General features: G+C 44.5%; 1 protein-coding gene across 2 annotated transcripts in view; it reads right to left on the reverse strand.

The window, feature by feature from the left end:
• Positions 1-20,294, reverse strand: part of LOC137621516 (RNA polymerase II subunit A C-terminal domain phosphatase-like) — a 124,539-nt gene that overhangs the window by 39,986 nt on the left and 64,259 nt on the right. For both annotated transcript variants that reach the window (XM_068351871.1, XM_068351870.1), the window contains exons 3-4: positions 18,747-18,900; positions 18,330-18,455 (exon numbers count right to left, since the gene is read on the reverse strand). In XM_068351871.1, the coding sequence (XP_068207972.1) occupies positions 18,330-18,455; positions 18,747-18,900 (280 nt within the window). The remainder of the gene's footprint in view (positions 1-18,329; positions 18,456-18,746; positions 18,901-20,294) is intronic.

Genomic DNA, 20,294 nt, shown 5'->3' on the forward strand with positions numbered 1-20,294 from the left:
TAAAAATCTGATTCATACAACCCCTACCTCTTCTAAAACCACCCTGTACTTCCAAGATTGCATTCTCTGTTTTATCCTTGATCCTATTAATCAGTACTCTACCATACACTTTTCCAACTACACTCAACAAACTAATACCTCTTGAATTACCACACTCATGCACATCTCCCTTACCCTTATATAGTGGTACAATACATGCATAGACCCAATCTACTGGTACCATTGACAATACAAAACACACATTAAACAATCTCACCAACCATTCAAGTACAGTCACACCCCCTTCCTTCAACATCTCAGCTTTCACACCATCCATACCAGTTGCTTTTCCTACTCTCGTTTTATCTAGTGCTCTCCTCACTTCCTCTATTGTAATCTCTCTCTCATTCTCATCTCCCAGCACTGGCACCTCAACACCTGCAACAGCAATTATATCTGCCTCCCTATTATCCTTCACTGTCTCTTCAATTCTTGCGCCGGCCTTCCTTACTCTCTTCACTTCTTTCCAAAACTACTTCTTATTCTCTTCATATGACTGACCCAGTCCCTGACCCCACCTCAGGTCAGCTGCCCTCTTTGCCTCACGTACCTTGCGCTTTACTTCCACATTTTTCTCTCTATATTTTTCATACTTCTCTATACTATTACTCTGCAGCCATTCTTCAAAAGCCCTCTTTTTCTCTTCCACTTTTACCTTCGCTCCTTCATTCCACCATTCACTGCCCTTCCTCATGCTGCCTCCAACAACCTTCTTGCCACATACATCACTTGCAATCCCAACAAAATTTTCTTTTGCTAACTTCCACTCTAATTTACCAGTTTCTCTTACTCTCACCTCGTCATATGCCATTTTCAATCTTTCCTGATATTTACATTTTACCCCAGGTTTTATTAGCTCTTCAACCCTCACTAGCTTCCTTTTACATCCACCTACTCTATTCCCCCACTCTTTTGCTGCAACTAATTTTCCTTCCACCAAAAAAAAATGATCAGACATACCGTTAGCCATACCCCTAAACACGTGCACGTCTTTCAATCTTCCAAACATTCTTTTAGTTATCAACACATAATCCATTAATGCCCTTTCTACTACTCTTCCATTTGCCACTCTTACCCATGTATACTTATTTTTATCTTTCTTTTTAAAAAAGCTAGCATTTATTATCATCTCTTGTTCAACACACATATCTACCAGTCTCCCACCACTCTCATTTTCACCTGGTACGCCATATTTCCCAATGACACTTTCTACCCCTCCAGCGCCCACTCTAGCATTTAAGTCACCCACGACAACTACATAATTCCTTCTACCCAGTCCTTCTACACACCTAGTTAATTCATTCCAGAACTCATTCCGCTCTTCTTCACTTTTCTCACTACCTGGCCCATACGCACTGACAAACGCCCAACATTCCCGACCCAACCTAACCCTTACCCACATTAACCTAGATGATATCTCCTTCCATTCCACTACTTTACCTGTCATCCATTCACTCAGCAATAAAGCCACACCCTCTCTCGCTCTTCCCCTTTCAATCCCAGAGATTTCACCAAACATCGCTTCACTCTTTCCTTTCATCTTTGTCTCACAGAAGGCCAATACATCCATCCTTCTACTTCTAAACATACTTCCAATCTCACATCTTTTACTCTCTATCGTACTACATCCACGCACATTCAAACACCCCAAAACTAGAGTGCGGGGAGCAGTCACTCTACCCCCAGCTCCATCTCTTTGTTGCTGTCTCACAGGATTTTTTATACAGGAGAGGGGGTTCCCAGCCCCCTCGTCCCGTCCCTTTTAGTCGCCTCTTACGACACGCAGGGATAACGTTGGCGCTATTCTAATTGTTTTACTACTGTAAATGTTAAAATGTTAAAAGTCTATTATAACACAAAAATAATGGCAATTATCATTCTCCCATTTGTATAATTCCTTAACTTAAGCATATTCTAAATTTCACATCTTATTTAACTCTTTAGATACCATACGATGCATTCTATCTATGTTTATTCTTACTTTCTCTCCGGCATATGACATAATCTATTCCAGTATTATTTGTTTTCTATTATTATTTATGAGCATAAAATTTTTACAAAATATGTAAACTACATATACAGTAACCCCCAAAGGACAAACGGGAGGTATTTTTTGTAGGAACGATGGATTGCTATCTGGAGGTATGCATCCTTCGTTCATGGAAAGCATGTCTTCTTTCCTGATGGCTGGCCATAAGGTACTTGTCAGTCATCTCCCATCTTGAATGGTGTTTGCAGAACAAATTTATTCAACAAAGAGAGGTTGATGAAAGGTCTCCAATCCCCAGTTGACTTCTCCACCAGGAAGAATCGACTGTAGAAGCCATGAGAACCATCTTGGATGACTTCAAACGGGTTGTCTTCCCTTAATGTTCTCTGTGCCATGTCTCTACCATATTGCCCAATGGCTTGACAGGTATTTGCCACTTGTTGAAGCTGGGGTAGGGGAATACCGACTTCAGTGTCAACTTCCTCCCACTACTACCCTACGTGGACTGGCCAGGCTGGGGGCAAAAAGGTCAAGCACATTCACACCATTTTTTAAGGAGCAAAGGGCTGGTTTGTAAATCAAGCTCTGGAAGTCGCCAGTCCTCTTCAGCATCAACTTCAAAAAGTTGGTGGGGTTCAAAGCTCTCGCTGCTGTTGCCTTTGAAGGGCCGGGGCCCTTAAAGGTAACTGACTAATGGATAAGGGAATCATGGCCTGACTTCTAGTTTTCCATCAAAACTTCCACATCCTTCTGCAGGAAAAGGGCTGCAGTTTCCAGTACTAAGTTATTTCTTTGGGATACCACTTCTAAACCCACCTACCTGGTGAAATGGGAGGCGACAGTGTCCCTCCTCTCCAAGACCAAGTTGGCCCGCTGGTTTGCTGACTGGTGAGTAAAGGTCACAGCGTTCACACATTATAGGACCAAATCAGACACCACTCCTCTGCCTAAGAAATGAGCCTTAAGACTTGTTAACAACCCATTTCTACAACGGAAGATCCAACAGGTACTAGTGGCCTCTTCGGCACCACAGCCTACGGACACCTCTCACAGGACTTCGCTCCGCTAGTGTTGTGGGGTCCTTTAACTGGCCAGACAGTACTACATTGGATCCTTTTCCTGGTTACGGTTCATTTTCGATTTGCCTACACATACACCAAACAGTCTGGCCTACTGTATTCTTTACATATTCTCCTATGTTGTTGTACATCTGACAACACTGAGATTACCAAACAATTCTTCTTCATCCAAGAGGTGGGCAACTACTGCACTATAATTGTTCAGTGGCCACTTTCCTCTTGGTAAGGGTAGAAGTATCTCTTTAGCTATGGTAAGCAGCTCTTCTAGAAGGACACTCCAAAATCAAACCATTGTTCTCTAGACTTGGGTAGTGCCATAGCCTTTGTACCATGGTCTTCCACTGTATTGGGTTAGAGTTCTCTTGCTTGAGGGTACACTTGAGCACACTATTCTATCTTATTTCTCTTCCTCTTGTTTTGTTTAAGTTTTTATAGTTTATATAGATGATATTTATTTTAATGTTACTGTTCCTAGAATATTTTATTTTTCCTTGTTTTCTTTCCTCACCGGGCTATTTTCCGTTGGAACCCCTGAGCTTATAGCATTCTGCTTTTCCAACTAGGGATGCAGCTTAGCAATTAATAATAATAATAATAATAATGATATTCCTGTCTATCCTCATACATCTGACAACACTGACATTACCAAACAATTCTTTGCTCAAGGGGTTCACTACTGCACTATAATTGTTCAGTGGCTACTTTCCTCTTGGTAAGGGAAGAAGAGACTCTTTAGCTATGATAAGCAGCTCTTCTAGGAGGACACTCCAAAATCAAACCACTGTTCTCTAGTCTTGGGTAGTGCCATAGCCTCTGCAAAAAGGTTTTCCACTGTCTTAGGGGTAGAGTTCTCTGGCTTGAGGGTACACCCGGGCACTCTATCTTATTTCTTTTCCTGTTTTTTTTTTTCTTGAGTTTTTAAAGTTTATATTTGAAAGATTTATTCTAATGTTGCTAATGTTCTTAAATTATTTTATTTTATTGTTAATTAATTCTCTTGTAGTTTATTAATTTCCTCATTTCCTTTCCTTACTGGGATATTTTCTCTGTTGGAGCCCTTGGGCTTATAGCATCCTTCTTCTTCAACTAGGGTTGTAGCTTAGCAAGTAATAATAATAATAATAATAATAATAATAATAATAATAATAATAATACTGTACCTATCGATGAAGACTATGATCAACCCTTGACTCAGCCGGGTATGAGCCAGAAGGTGGAGATTCTGACTGACTACTTGGAAGGCGATCAACCGAGACCAGCCAGCCCTAAACCTCCAACAACCAAACTGGGGGAGTCTGGCTCCATCTTCTTGTGAGTCTTGTCTTGCATCAACTAAGTCCAAAGCATTGCGGATTCCACTCAAGAGGATTGGGACACAACCTTAGACCTACTCTGTACTGCTCCCGGACCCAAGCGGTCTAGACTAGAACTCCCATGATCTACGTTGATGTCAGGTTCCCTGAAGAAATTAGAGTCACAGATTTCGACAAATAAGGACTCCCTCAGAGCAAGCTACTCCTCGAGGATACTACCCCATCTGTTTGTCAGACAGTGGCAGTATAGTATGTCAGACAGTGGCAGTATAGTATGTATTATGATATCCTAACAAATATCCCTACTCCCTTGCCAGTTGACCTCACTGTATAAGCATTGACCCACGGCATGTCCCAGAACAAGTTGGTTTCTCAACCAGTCACCTTCTCTTCTGGGGACATCCTTTTGATGGAGAGGCTCACAATGGTAACCTTTCAGGCCTCATCATGGGCGGATCATTGGTCCGGTACAGTCGGCTACCGGGCTGACAATGAAGATCTGTTCAAGCTAGAGAGGAAGATGTTATTCAAGGACATTATGTCTGGAGCCAAGGCTGTCGAGTTTCTGGCACACAATATGGCCAGCAAGTGGGCCAATTGAGTCTTGAAATGCAGTCTCTATTGTCTCCAGTTTTTTTTAAACAGTTGCCAAACAGGGATGCCCTCTTCTTACACAACTCCTCTGTTTCCTCCACTTCTTGTTCTTGATGGACGAAGTTGAGGTAGTAACACAGAAATGGACAAAAGGCAGACAAGACTCTCAACTTATGGCAGTTACTTCTCGCTCCTCCTCATCGCCGCCTCCCTTGCCTAAAGCTCAAGGAGCAGTTCGGCAATCTCAAAGCACTTACCTGTCTCTTCTAGGCACTTCACTGTCAAGAGACATTCCTAGCCAAAACAATGCTATCAAGGGAAAGGTCACAGAGGAAAGGGAGGCAAAGCTTCCAAACTAGGACAAAGGGCATACTAGGGGGAGATTCCCCTGCGATACCACCAGTGGGGGGATGCCTACAACTCAGGTGGCAGCATTGGGAGAGCGAAGGGGCAGAACCTTGGAAAATACGTGTCCTTCAGGCAGTTCTCCCCCTTCCCCGATTCGTCACCTGTCCCTCCCCAAGGTATCAGCAAAGGACATCTCCCTTCAGGTGGAAGTCTCAACGATGTTAGAGAAGGGTAGTCTCCAGGAAGTCGTGGACGGGTCACCCCAAGCTTCTTCAGTCGATTCTTTCTTATAGAAAAGGCTCTGGAGGCTGGAAACCTGTCATAGAACTCTCAGCCCTGACTGAGTTTATCCTTAAAACTCCATTCAGCATGGAGACGGCAGCCACAGCCACAGGCGAGCAGACCTAAAGGCTTCATGATAACGGTGGACTTGACACAAGTGTATTTCAAGATCCCGGTACATCCTTCCTCAAGGAAATCTGAGATTCCGTCTGCTCAACAGGATATACCAATTCTGGTTGCTATGCATCAGCCTGTCCACAGCACCCTAAGTGTTCATAAGTCACCCCCTTAGTTCAGCCTGGACCCACACCAACAGCATCTGTCTTCTTCTTTATCTGAATGACTGGCTGATATTGGCGGACTTGATGGAGACCCTTCTCCACTGAGACACGTTTTTCGAGTTCTGCCATGATCTGAGAATCATGGTAAATCTCGAGAAGTCATCTCTACAGCCCAAACAGAATCTGGTATACCTGGGAATGCATATCGACAATCACTTGGGGAAGATCGTTCAATCTCAGAACAGAATCAAAATGTTCAAAGAGGTGGCTCTTCCCTTTCTGATGCAAAGATCTCTGCCAGCCTATAAGACTCTACGAAAGAGATTTACCTCGGAGTTCTCAATACCCTACTAGTGCGACGATAAAGGGCACCTTCTCCCCATGCCGCCTTTGAGGAACTCTTGGAGTATGTAGGTCTAGTTCCTTTCATAAAAGATTTGGATCCGATGGGTGGGGTTTCACATTTCCCGTAACTACGTGCCTCTGATACTGAGACACCCGAGATGGGGCAAGTTGAGTCGCGATCTTAGACCGAGGTATAAACGCCTAGATGGATAGTGTTGGGCTTCGTCTTGTAAGGTTGGAGGGGGTGTTAGGTCCCCCAGAGACACATACAGTATGATGATAATGGAATCGTGTTTGGTCCGTCGGAAAGAATCGACGAAGAGCCTTGGTCTGTGGAAATCGGGTGGTCAGAATGACTGACTATATTTTGTATCCAATCTGCATTGGGATCCCAGGTAGTGGATGGATGGGGGAGCAGGTTGTATGGGGGGAGCTCCCTCTCGAGCATAGTAGGTGTGAGATACCAAGTATCGTTTGTGAGAGGAATTCAAATCAAGCGAGTGAGCAATGATGTCACATTCACGGTAACTCATTGCCTGTGGTCAGGACTCGTTTTTTAAGTCACAAGCAGGAGGAAGATCATGAGAGTAGACCTCAAGCACGTCTTCGAAGGACGAGGGCTATGGGAAGGGCATGAAAGAGATTTGGTCTGGGGAGATGGTTGAAGGGGAATGGTTACCAGCCTCCCCTGAATCATCTAGAGTGTTCCCTACAAGGGCCAGGAACCACCAGAGCACAACCCACTGATGTGATCTTGTACACTGATGTTATATAAATAAGAGCCCATTGGGATACAGGAAGAGGATGGGGCCATCCCTGCCCGCTCCGAAAAACTTGAGCAAACTGGCGAATAACTGCGAGCTGGCAAGAAAATGTGCATACGCTTACAAAAAGGTCAAGGAGTTCTCTAGAGGAAGGCTAACCAATCGTTAGCACGAGGGCGACAGCTGAGGTGTCGTCCAGAGTCGGTAGGCGCTGGAGGGAAGAACCTGTGGCTGAGCGCACAAGATTGTTACCTAACCTCAGTTAGAAGAGGAACTGAAGAGTCAGAAGAAGCAGAGGGCACAGAGCCCGAGGGAAGGGGTTCCCTTCACTTGCCATGAGAGGAGGAAGGGACTAGGATTACCTTTGCCAGAGATTCCTTCTGTGCACGGCATTTCAACCTCCAATAGTCTGTTCTTCGAAAGAGAACTCAAGAGCCTCAACTAAGGCCAGAGCTCATGAAGAGCAACAATGCAGGACTTTACTTGAGAGAAGGGCACCACTGTTTTTCCTTTATAAGCAGCAGGGTCTTCCGGGCCCAAGAGTCACTCCTGAGTCAGAGGAACATACTTCTTGTCCAACTGAACTCCAGAAGAAGCCAAACAGACAGGCAGGAGGGGGGAGGGAGGGGGGGGAGTTTAAAGGCAACTCATGAATGGCATAAGCAAGGGACAGTGACATTGCTCTATCAAGCAGGACAATGCCCAAGAGACTGACCATATTACATATGATCATTGCCCATGCCTTCTCTCCGCCCCAAAGCTAGGACCAAAGAGGGCCAGGCATGGCTGCTGATAACTAAGCAGATATACCTAAAAGCTCCCCACAAAAACCCCATCTCAAGCTCACAAGGATGGTGAGGTTGCAGGGACTAAAGGAACTAACAAGTTTGAGCAGGACTCAAACCCCAGTCTAGCAATCACCAGGCAAGGACAATACAACAAGGCCACCACAACCCTACAGAAAAACTCTTTTAGATTTTTTCTTCCCCTTGCGGCCGAAACACTCCCACGAAGAGGATGGCCACTCCCGACATTCTTTGCATGGGGACATTTCCGTGCATTAGTGTCCTCTGCACATAGGGCAAAGCTAGTGAGGATCCATCTCCAGCAGGGAACGGAAGGTGTCACAAGGGTGGCCATCGATGCCAGGGCAAATCAACATGCTGCTTTCCTCTCAAAAAACAAAGTCAACATACTGCTTTCCTCTCAAAAAAAACAAAGTCAACATGCTGCTTTCCTCTCACAAAACATACCACACTCACCTGAAAAGAAAAAGAATGTTAAGTTAGATATGCCGGTTAAAACCCAGGAGGAGGAGGTCGAGTGTGAGGTTAAGGGCTGAGCTGAAACCTTCCCCGCCATCCGAGGGGGATTGGCTGCACCACACTTGAATTCTTTATGGCACTTATCACCCAATATAACTTTCCTCAAATGTAAAACGAATTGAGACGATACCAGCTTCCCTTCATTTACCTCTAGGGATTTGAAAGGTTAGTGGCAGTATTGCGGTCCCTGAGTGAGAAGATTTCCTTTTTATTTTGAAGTCCTGAAGTTGGCTCTTCAGAATTAACCAATCATTTGAATATACGTTTTATGAAATAAAACAATAATACAGTAATTATGTTGGCGAATAGCCCATAATGTCATTTTTATAGTTGGAAAATCGAACACTGGTTTAGTTAATTTCTTCTGTAAACCTGCCTTCACATCAAATACTTTTAAAACTTTCAGAATGAACATTTAATCTTATTCTAAAAGATTGCACTCAAATGAGTTTTGGAGCTACCTGCTTCTTATATGCCAACCAATACTATCATCCCCCTTATCATATATGAACTGCCCAATTAACCTGGGTCAATTGGATAATTACATTTGGAAATGGCCTTTAGGGGTTAGTATATTCAAAGATTTATTCCTTTAGTACCCATGGTGGTTAATATGCATTCTATTTACAGTCTTCTTATCAACAATGTATAATTTGGAAGGTGACTTATTAAAAAAATGTGGCAATGCTCTCAAACACAACTTCCACTAGTCTCCTTAATTTAATCTTATACATTTTTGTACTGAGAAAATTCATTCAATGGATTTCTTACCAGTACTGCAATGTGCTGTAACTATATAATACAGAACTCTCATCATTTGGAGAGATAGCTCTTCTTGAATCATATGAGCTGCTGGACAAGATATAGCTACATAAAAAATTTCAAGTCAAATACATAACATTTATTCAAAATTTCAGAATTATTTCTAATACATACATATACCAAGGCCCTTCCCCCAATTTTGGGGGGTAGCCGACATCAACAAAGAAACAAAAACAAAAAGGGGACCTCTACTCTCTACGTTCCTCCCAGTATTATTTCTAATACTTTTCTATATTCAATAATCTCCTACTAGTTTAAACAAAACCACAATTAACAAAAGACAAGTATTTATCATTTCAATGCCACAGGGACTTGTGTAAAAAAAAAGATCTATGAAGAAACAACATTGAATTATACTTTCAGCTCCAGTTGCACTACTTCATAGTTTTACATTTCATTCATTCCCCTGTTTCATTTCAATCTAGCTATTAAATATCCTTAACTTTCCATTAATTCAGTTTTCACATCATATCTGTGACCAAATATTCACATGAGGTAACCTAAAATGACAAATTCGGAGGTAATTTGTATTTTTCCTAGCATACAAACCTGGAGCTATTAATTATAGGAGTATTACTTTTTGCGTACCTGAAAGACGAGCCATGATAATTTTAGCGAGGGATAACTACCACATCCGCTAGTTAGCAGGTAGGGGTGGGATGGAATGGCTACCCCGCTCACTCACACCTCTCCGCTGAGTAACCACTTTGCTTTCTGGCAGGACTTTTTGGGGGACAGGGTGGCGAGCCAATTTATATAAATAGCTCCAGGTTTGTACTGTATGTTAGGAAAAATACAAATTACCTTCGAATTTGTCAATTGTTCCAGCGCAAATACAAACCCTCTGCTATTTATAGGGATGACTTACTCTTAGGAGGGAGGAAGTCCTTACCAACTGGCCTTGGTCATAACCTGGGGTTCTCTCCAGTTTGATCTGTGACCGTCAGTGGTAGGAACCCTACCCTCGCTAAAATCAAGTGCCGATATAAGATAATGCACTGATACTGGCCTGCAGAAGTTTGTGTTAGAGTGGAACTAGAAGTGTGGCTTGCCTTTAATATAGGAACTCGAGTACAAGACCTAGACTTCTAAGACTTACCCAATACCCTACCTCAAAGAGGTATTGGGGACGTAACAAAGTATTATTTCTATACTTAGGGAGCACAAGGGAAATGTGCCTTACCTGCAGAGGTGAGGTCAGCTGTGCTGAGGCTTGCGGTGCTGTTTTCCCCATGGGGGAGAAGGTGAAAGAAAGAAAGGAGCCAGTCGTTCTCACTCATTCACCCCAGACTAACACAGGTAACCTCAGCCCTCACCCCTCTCCTACTTGTCCATCAAGTAGCTTGAGGTGATTAGACCACTTGTTTTGCAGCCCCCACAGGACCAATGGAAAAGGTCTCCAAGTTCCTGTGGGTTACGTCTTGCAGGTAGTGGGCGGTGAAGGTCGTTTGACGCTTCCACACGCCCGCTTGCAGTACCTGCGCCACAGAGTATTTTTTCTTGAACGCCAGGGATGTTGCAATACCTCGTGACGTCATGAGCTCTGGGTTGTTTGGAAAGAGGAGGATCTGGGTTGAGTGCTTTCTCAATCACCTTCCGAATCCATGAGGAAATTCTATTCTTTGTGACCCCCCTCTTGACTATCACCATGCAAATGAAAAGTGCTTGTACATGGGGGCGAGCTGCTGCTGTTCTTTTCAAGTAACACCTCAGACTCCTGGACAAAGTACCAGTTGGTCTGGATCTTCGGTTACAGAACAAAGACTCTCTATCCGGAATGGGCCGAACCTAGGGTCCAGCACACCCAGATTTTGAGTCTTATCAATGAACTCAGGGACGTAGCTGAGAATTACTTCTCTCCATCTCCTAGAGTGGGAGATGTCAGAAGGTAGACCATGTAGTTCACTAACTCTCTTGGCCAAAGCCAAAGCGGGTAGGAATACCGTCTTTCACGTAAAGTGGCGATCTGAAGCCTGGCATAATGGTTCATAGGGGAGCCCCTTCAGAGACTGAAGGACCTGAACCACGTTCCAAGGAGGAGGTCTAAGTTCCAACGAGGAGGAAATATCTACTCCTTTCAGTTTAAAGGCAAGACTCAAGGCTGAGCGGTAGCATTTGACTGCCGAAACCGAGAGAAGCATTTCTTCACGAAGGTGTAAAAGGAACTATGATATAATTGGAACAGAGGCATCAAGGAGAGAGAGATCTCTTCCAAGACACCAACCACAGAAAACTGACCACTTTGCCTGGTAGACTGACCCTCTAGAGTATCTGAGGTGTCAAGCCATTCTTTACGCAACTCGTTGATGACATCCCTCCTCTTCCAGATGGTGTTAGCCCAGAGGTTCACCACTTGATGGGAGAGGAACTCAATGGCTTAAGTACCAGACAATAGGAAAGTCTCCACAGACTTCCTAGAGGACTCCAACCAGTCCTAAAGTTGTCCTAAAGAACCCAACCAGAAGTCAAGCCATGAAGTAGCCTGCATCGCATACTTACTTAGCGACTTTTTCCTGATTGAGTATCTCGGAGGCCAAGAACGAGAAAGGCAGTCCCGTAGTTTCTTGAAGCGTATCTCTATGGAGTGGTCGAGAGGCAGGGTAGGAGAGACTCCCCAAGGATCTCGTAATACCTCCTCTGAAACACATACGGAGGAGGGAAGAGCTTGGAGGATGAACTGGCAAGGAGGAAGATGAACCAGTTGCCTGGGACACACCCTTCTACTTGGCACTCCTTAACCCCTTTGACCAGGGCAGAGCTGCACTGACCTTCAGGGGTCTCTGAGTGCCATAAAACTGGTCCAGTACTGTATCCTTACCATCAAGAGGAGCTGCCGATGGATCTGGCAGCCCATTGATGGAGTGAATGCAGGCTAATACCTGCCAGAAGGCGTGCTCGGACTCCTTCCATTCATCCTTCATTAACCTAGAGCTAGCGGCAGCTGGCAAAGCGTCGTCCTCCGGATCGCTTTGTCCTTCCACTTCCGAGCTTTCACGCATAGGAGCCTGGAGTAGGTCCAAGTCGTCGTCAGGTTAAGCCAAAGACGGCAACTTTCGTGGACGTGCTCGCTTCCCTTTGCCTGTCAGGTCGAGGTAGGGGAAGCCTGGCGGAGGATTTAGGGATTGTAAATAAATCCTTTGGCTCTCTGCACTGAGGCAGAAGTTCCTCCATGAGCGTAGAGCTTACGGACTCGGCTGGTCTGCGGAACCGATGGGGATCCACAGTAGGAAAAACCACGTCGCCCAGAGAGGGACGGAACGAGTCCATGTAGGCGATTTCCCTGTCCCTTTCCCTTCCCTCCTCTTCCCTTTCAGTTTAGTCTGTGGGATTTTGAACTGCAATGGCTGCCCTGTAGTTCTGAAGCATTCTCTTCCCGTGCCCTCTTGCAAGGGGAGATGGGATTCTCCTTGCAAGGGGGAACCACCAGATCGGAAACCTGAAAACTCCTCCTGGGTTCGGACGGAGGAGAGGCACCAAAAGAAGGAACATAGGAGTGCTTCCTATGGACTTAGAATGGTTGGTGATCCCTGTTAAGGCTTGCCATATCACGTTAAATAATGCTCGCAGCCATGGGGGCTCACAGGCTCCCGATGTGCTCGGAGGGAGGTCCTTAAAATGGCATGGATCCATGGGCTTTAAACCTTTACAGGAATCTTAGCCCTCTTACCTGTAGGCAAAACGGGCACAGGCCTCCCCTAAGGAAGAGGGTCTGGGCGACAGCTGTCTCTGGGTTGGAAGCTCACAAGACTGGTGGATTGGTGGGAATCTCTCCTAGTGGAAGGTTTACCCTGGGGAGGGAAACCTTCTGTAGCCAGAAATGGAGATGGAATTTCGTCCGTCCGGGGACAAAAAAAAACCAACGGGGAGGCGAGACGGATTCCGCGAGGAATGTAAATCACGGGAACCATCTTTGCCATGAGACGCTGCCACATCACGCGACGCTGGTCTGTCATGCGACGCAGCAAGGGAATGAAACCCAGGTGTAGGAGCTATCGTAGAGCGTGACTCCATGTCACGAAACCCATGGGAATCGTAGTGACGAGATCCAAGAGGAACTGCGTCACTGAATCCTGAAGGAGGATGGAAACCCACAGAAAACGTGCTGCATGTACCCGAGGGGTATGCGCAGCTAGGACCCGAAGGTCCAACAACTAAGAGAGCCCGAAGGCTCAGCGTAACTCCAGTCACCAGAGCCTGAAGGCTCAAAGTGACGAGTCCAAATACTCTGTCATGAGAGACATAAGCCTCAACATGATGGTGTCACAAGAGCCGACACACTCAGCGTAACCAGTGTCGAGTGAACCAGGAGGATCCACGTGACGGGAAGCCAAAGTTTCCCTGTTACGAAAGCCAGAAGGCTAAACGTAACGTCCGGAACGAGAGCCAGCAGGCTCAGAGTAACCGGGGTTGCGAGACCCCGAGGGTTCAATGCAACAGGAAACAGAAGTTTACCTGCTCCGAGATCCCGAGGGCTCAACGTGATGAGAGGCCTGAGAGCCCGAAGGCTCAGCATAACCGGGGCTGCAAGACCCCGAGGGGTCAACACTACAGGAAACAGAAGTTTCTCTGCCACAAGAGCTCAAGGGCTCAACGTGACGAGAGGCACGAAAGATCGAAGGCTCAAGGTAATCAGGGTTGCATTACCCCGAGGGATCAATACAACGGGAGACCAAAACCTCCCTGTCACGAGAACCCTAATGTTCAACATAAAAGACGGCACTAGAGCCCAAAGGCTCAGCGTAACCATTGTTGCGAGAGCCCGAACGCTCAACGCAACTGGAACCAAAAGGTTCCATGTTGCGAGAACCCGAAGGTTCAAACCGACGGAGACCCAAAGGTCTCGCAGTACCATGAGAGCCCAAAGGCTCAACGTAACAAGAGCCCGAAGGCTCGTCATCAGGACAGCCCGATGCATGATCGTCATGAGACCCTGAAGGGTCAGCATTGGAATAATAAATGGTTTGTGTGTATGAAAAAAAAAATTTTATATTTCATACTTTTTTCTTAGCTCTCAAGTGACCCCCCCCCCCAAAAAAAAAGGTGCCTTAATCCGTTATTATTTCTTTTAACAGGTACTGACAGCAGGCCCCTACACCCAGTAGGGAGAGAAGTTTAGGTTATTCTCCTAAGTATATGGGAAAGATGAAGTTGCCAAAAGAATAGTTACTCAAGACTAGTGTGTTGTAATTATTTTTCCCGTACACTGATGAGTGATTTAAGCATGCTCTGCTACATGGTAACTTGATTCAAAATTAGGAGCAAATGAAACTAGATTAGTCTTATCACTGACCTAGGTGGTAATATATTGACACAGGGTTTATGGACAGTTTTTCAAATACTTGCCCCAGAACCAAGTGAACATAAAGTGGCATAGAACAGTTTTTCAGTGATACATACATACATATACCAAGGCACTTTCCCCAATTTTGGGGGGTAGCCGACATCAAACAAATGAAACAGAAAAGGGGACCTCTCATCTCTACGTTCCTCCCAGCCTGACAAGGGACTCAACCGAGTTTGGCTGGTACTGCTAGGGGTGCCACAGCCCACCCTCACCCGTTATCCACCACAGATGAAGCTTAATAACGCTGAATCCCCTACTGCTACTACCTTCGAGGTCAACCAAGGCACCGGAGGAAGCAGCAGGCCCTACCGGAACTTACCACCATCCATCCACCCAAACCTTGGCCTTCCTCTTGTACTTCTCCCATCAACTCTTGCATTCATCACCTTCTTTAGCAGACAGCCATTTTCCATTCTCTCAACATGGCCAAACCACCTCAACACATTCATATCCACTCTAGCTGCTAACTCATTTCTTACACCCGTTCTCACCCTCACTACTTCGTTCCTAACACTATCTACTTGAGATACACCAGCCATACTCCTTAGACATTTCATCTCAAACACATTCAATTTCTGTCTCTCCGTCACTTTCATTCCCCACAACTCCGATCCATACATCACAGTTGGTACAATCACTTTCTCATACAGAACTCTCTTTACATTCATGTCTAACCCTCTATTTTTTACTACTCCCTTAACTGCCCCCAACACTTTGCATCCTTCATTCACTCGCTGACGTACATCTGCTTCCACTCCACCATTTGCTACAACAACAGATCCCAAGTACTTAAACTGATCCACCTCCTCAAGTAACTCTCCATTCAACATAACATTCAACCTCGCACCACCTTCCCTTCTCGTACATCTCATAACCTTACTCTTCCCCACATTAACTCTCAACTTCCTTCTCTCACACACCCTTCCAAATTCTGTAACTAATCGGCCAAGCTTCTCTTCCGCGTCTGCAACCAGTATAGTATCATCCGCAAACAACAACTGATTTACCTCAGTCATGGTCATTCTCGTTTACCAATTTCAATCCTTTTCCAAACACTCAAGCATTTACCTCTCTCACCACTCCATCAACATACAAGTTAAACAACCATGGCGACATCACACATGCCTTGCCTGTCTCAGCCCCACTCTCACCGGAAACCAATCGCTCACTTCATTTCCTATCCTAATAAATGCTTTACTACCTTTGTAGAAACTTTTCACTGCTTGCAACAACCTTCCACCAACTCCATATAACCTCATCACATTCCACATTGCTTCCCTATCAACTCTATCATACGCTTTCTCCAGATCCATAAATGCAACACACACCTCCTTACCTTTTGCTAAATATTTCTCGCATATCTACCTAACTATAAAAATCCGATTAATACAACCCTTACCTCTTCTAAAACTACCCTGTACTTCTAAGATTGCATTCTCTGTTTTATCCTTAATCCTATTAATCTGTACTCTACCATACACCTTTCCCACCACACTCAACAGTGATAGCCAAACTTTTAAGTGTTGTCAATTCCTAAACCTAGTTGATTGTTCATGCAGATTATGAACCACAGTGTTGTGGGGTTCTCCTTTAAACTTGAAGTTTTTTCCTGTCATAGTCAGGAATAATATTGCATGATCCACCTGATTATGTTGCTAGTCAGCCTTGAGAAGACTGTTAAAAGCAAGTTTGCAGGGATCTTCTAGTTTTGCCGCATGAATTGCAATCCTTGTTTTATGACCCCTTTTATCATGAGGCAAGCTACTGACATTTGAATGTATCCCAAATAGATACATGGTTAGATGTGCCTTTGTTTATACTAGTATAGCTTAGGGAACACTTATGAGTGTCCAACATATGAATAGTTCTTGTTTTTTTTTTGTTTTTTTTTTTTTGGTTATTCAAATCATTTTTTTTGTCTTGTTAACTTTTAGTGGGTTGATTCCTATGAGGCTCTGTCATGGATATATCTAGGTCTCTGCTTATGTGTTTTGAAGATCTGACTTTTCATATTATAGTTTTGTATCGTTTCTTCCAGGAATGATAAATTTTTTTGTTTCGTTTCAAATAAATATTTTTCTTGTTTTTATGAAAGAATTTCATTCCAGAACCTTTCACCATTGTCCCCCCTTCTCAGCCACCCATTATATGTTTAGTATTATTTGTTTCCTTTATAAAATCTAACCTGAGATTCAAGCTATTCATGTATACTGCTCATTTTCCCAGAAATGAATCAGTGGTCATGCTACACATTTATTCAGCAAGCTCAAGGCAAGGGAAGATAAGGAGGAAGTAAGGTTCCTGCTGGGTCCCCTTGCCCAGTATAAAATCAAGGGGTGGTGCCCAGTGCATCCTGATTGTTTGCCTTTTACCCAGATTTTTGGGTATTCCACAGCCGTATATTTTTTGTGTAGTGAACAATGGAGTGTGGTCGGTATTCGGACACTAGGCAGTTCGGGTGCTACCTCTGGCCACAGTCCGCAAACCACTACAGCATGACCAGAACTCACAGGTTCAAAAAGACGTCTCTTCACAGCACGAGGAAAACATCCAAGATGGAGAGGGGTCACAAAAGCCCTCTACCCTACGAACCTCCGAAGAGGACAACGAAGACAACTCCGCCTGAGGGGGAGACTGCTCCAGCTCGAGAGCTATCTCCCTGAAGGAAAGTTTGTTCACCTGAAGGTGAACTTAGCTTAAGGCAGTGTTCTACCCCTGAAGGAAAGTTTGTTCACCTGAAGGTGTACTTAGCTTAAGGCAGTGTTCTACCTCCGCCCCAGGAGGAGAAGCACAAGTGTAAAGAGAGACGCGTTCCCCCGAAGGGGAAACCTGCCTCGGAGTATGCTCTACCACCGACCCTGCTGGATAAGCAACATCCTCAGCGCCAGACACAGACGCAAGGTCTGGCCAATGGGCTGCAGCGCCTGCACCCACAGGAGGAGTATCAACCTCCGTGGAGGAAGGAGAAGAATGCCTTCTCTCTGCTCCCAATTGAAGGCATTCAAAAAGAACCTCCTTCGAAAGAGGACTATCGATGCCCAGCGATAGCCAAAAAGACAAGATCTCAGCAAACGAGCAGGCGCTTCCTGGAGGAAGGGACGGAGCTGACTCACCAGGGGAGTCAACGCCGTCTCTTAACTCACAAGGTTGACATGGGGTAATAAATCCTGCGCTGCTACTCCGCTGTTCCCCGGAAGGGATCGGCAGAGGACCAGCTACAGAAAGAGGTTGGGGGTAGAAGACGACGACCATGATTTCCTCGACTTCGAGGATGACCCCGAAGGTGAAGAATCGCGTTTAGCCTTCTTCTTCTTCCAGCGGCAAAACCTTTCTCACTGGGAAGCAGGCCACCCCCAACACTGATCACAGGTGTCGTCCCTAGATCACCGATGGCCCCAGCAAGCTGGACACAGCAGGTGAGGGTCCGTCTCAACAGACGAAAAAGCGGTACCGCAGGAGCGGCCCTTGGGACCAGGACATGTACGCATACTGGGACACCAGTCGCACACACAATCTGAAAAGAGAAAAAGAGAAGAATTAATCAAGGAAAGTCAAAGACGGGAGAGAGTGATAGTATGTCTGCACTCTACTGAGCCAAAAAGCAAAGTGGTTACTCAGCCGAGAGGTGTGAGTGAGCAGGGTAGCCAGTCTACCTCACCCTCACCCACTAACTAGAGGATGGGGTAGTCAACCCTCAATAAAATGATCTTGGCTCGTCTTTCAGTTACCGCCGAAAGTAATGCCCCTATAAATAGTGGAGGGTTTGTATTTGCGCAGGAACAAAGAGAAAACATACAACTTACTTTCAACTCAGCTGGAATGTTGTCATTTGTTGTGTGGATTAGCGTTTGATCTAGATCAACCAGCAGAACCAGCTTTCGTTGACTCAATAAGTTCTTCTGGTCTTTCTTCCCAAGCTCTTCTGCTTCCTATATCATACAGGGTATGCAACATTAGTAGTGTTTTATTTCCTGAAGTCGTAAAGAAATTTAGATCTTACATATAATTGCTATGGTTATAAGATTTCTTTTCTACCTCTTTCAAGAAAATAATGTTGCCCACTACTCCTTTTTTCAACTAATGTTTCACTCACAAGTTTTGAACTGCCTTTATTACTGTTACAAGTACTCTTTGAAATGAATCCTTAAAAAAACATAAACTGCGTATGCATGTACTTCATAAAAACCACTTAGTATTTGGTATCAATTAAAAAAACCTACCTCTTTTGCTATCTTGAGATCAGGTACTGAGTGTATCATACTGACTGTATCACTTTTAGGGATTTCATTGTCTTCCAATACCATACCACAATCACAGCAGATATTGCCCATCAATGCTGGATGAACACATGCTGTTATTTCCATAATACAACTTCTGAAAAATTAGTAAATTTCATCTAGCAATCAAGATCATTTCCTAGCTTATTTGACAATTTCAATTGCTTTTTCATTACTAATTGGCTTACAATGTCTATATGAACAGGGAAACCAAAAAAGCAATACATACATACGATTAATTAATGCCTGATAAAATGACAAATTCGGAGATAATTTGTATTTTTCCTAACGTTACAAACCTATAGCTATTTATTAGGGGTAATATTTTCAGCGATGCTGAAAGGACGAGCCATTAAAATTTAGTGAGGGTTAACTACACATCCCTCTGGTTAGTAAGGGGGGTAGGGAGGCATAGCTAGCTACCCCTCCTACTCACAAACCTGTGACTGAGCTCACTTTGCTTGGAGGTAGGACTTCAAGGGGTACAGGGTTGGCAGGTAAGTTTGTATAAATAGCTGTATCATTAGGAAAAATACAAATTATCTCCAAATTTGTCATTTGTTTCGTAACTGGAATACAAACCTACGCTATTTATTAGGAGTGACTCACCCATTAAGAGGGTGGACGTCCCTGGCAATCTGGCTTTTTGGCTTTAACCGGAGACTCCTTTTCTTGAGTAGGTCAGTTCTTAAAATGTTATTTTCCTTAGTAAAATAAATTTTTGAATATACTTACCCGATGATCATGTAGCTGCAACTCTGTTGCCCGACAGAAAACCGACGGTCGGGATACGCCAGCGATCGCTATACAAGTGGGGGTGTACAACAACAGCGCCATCTGTCGAGTAGGTACTCAGGTACTTCTTGTCAACAAGAACCAATTTTCTCCTCGGTCCACTGGGTCTCTATGGGGAGGAAGGGAGGGTCCTTAAATTCATGATCATCGGGTAAGTATATTCAAAAATTTATTTTACTAAGGAAAATAACATTTTTCAATATTAATCTTACCTGATGATCATGTAGCTGATTCACACCCAGGGGGGTGGGTGGAGACCAGCATATATGTTAACATTAGAAGCTAAGTATCCCGTATTTCATTTTAGCAGTTATTCAAAATAACAAACATAAAATAAATAAGTACCTGGTAAGGAAGTCGACTTGAACCATTACTCTGCCTTTTTAAGTACGTCTTCCTTACTGAGCCTCGCGATCCTCTTAGGATGCTGAGCGACTCCTAGGTGCTGAAGTATGAAGGGCTGCAACCCATACTAAAGGACCTCATCACAACCTCTAATCTAGGCGCTTCTCAAGAAAGAATTTGACCACCCGCCAAATCAACCAGGATGCGAAAGGCTTCTTAGCCTTCCGTACAACCCAAAAAAGGGATTTTGACGTAGGAAAAATCTATTTCTGGGCGAAGGACCTGTGCCGCCCAGTGAATAAACTCCATTTAGCACTTATTCTTAGGTAATTTACTGCTAAATATACCAGA

This window comes from Palaemon carinicauda, chromosome 28 (assembly GCF_036898095.1).
Source record: "Palaemon carinicauda isolate YSFRI2023 chromosome 28, ASM3689809v2, whole genome shotgun sequence".
In the NCBI taxonomy this organism is placed as follows: Eukaryota; Metazoa; Arthropoda; class Malacostraca; order Decapoda; family Palaemonidae; genus Palaemon; species Palaemon carinicauda.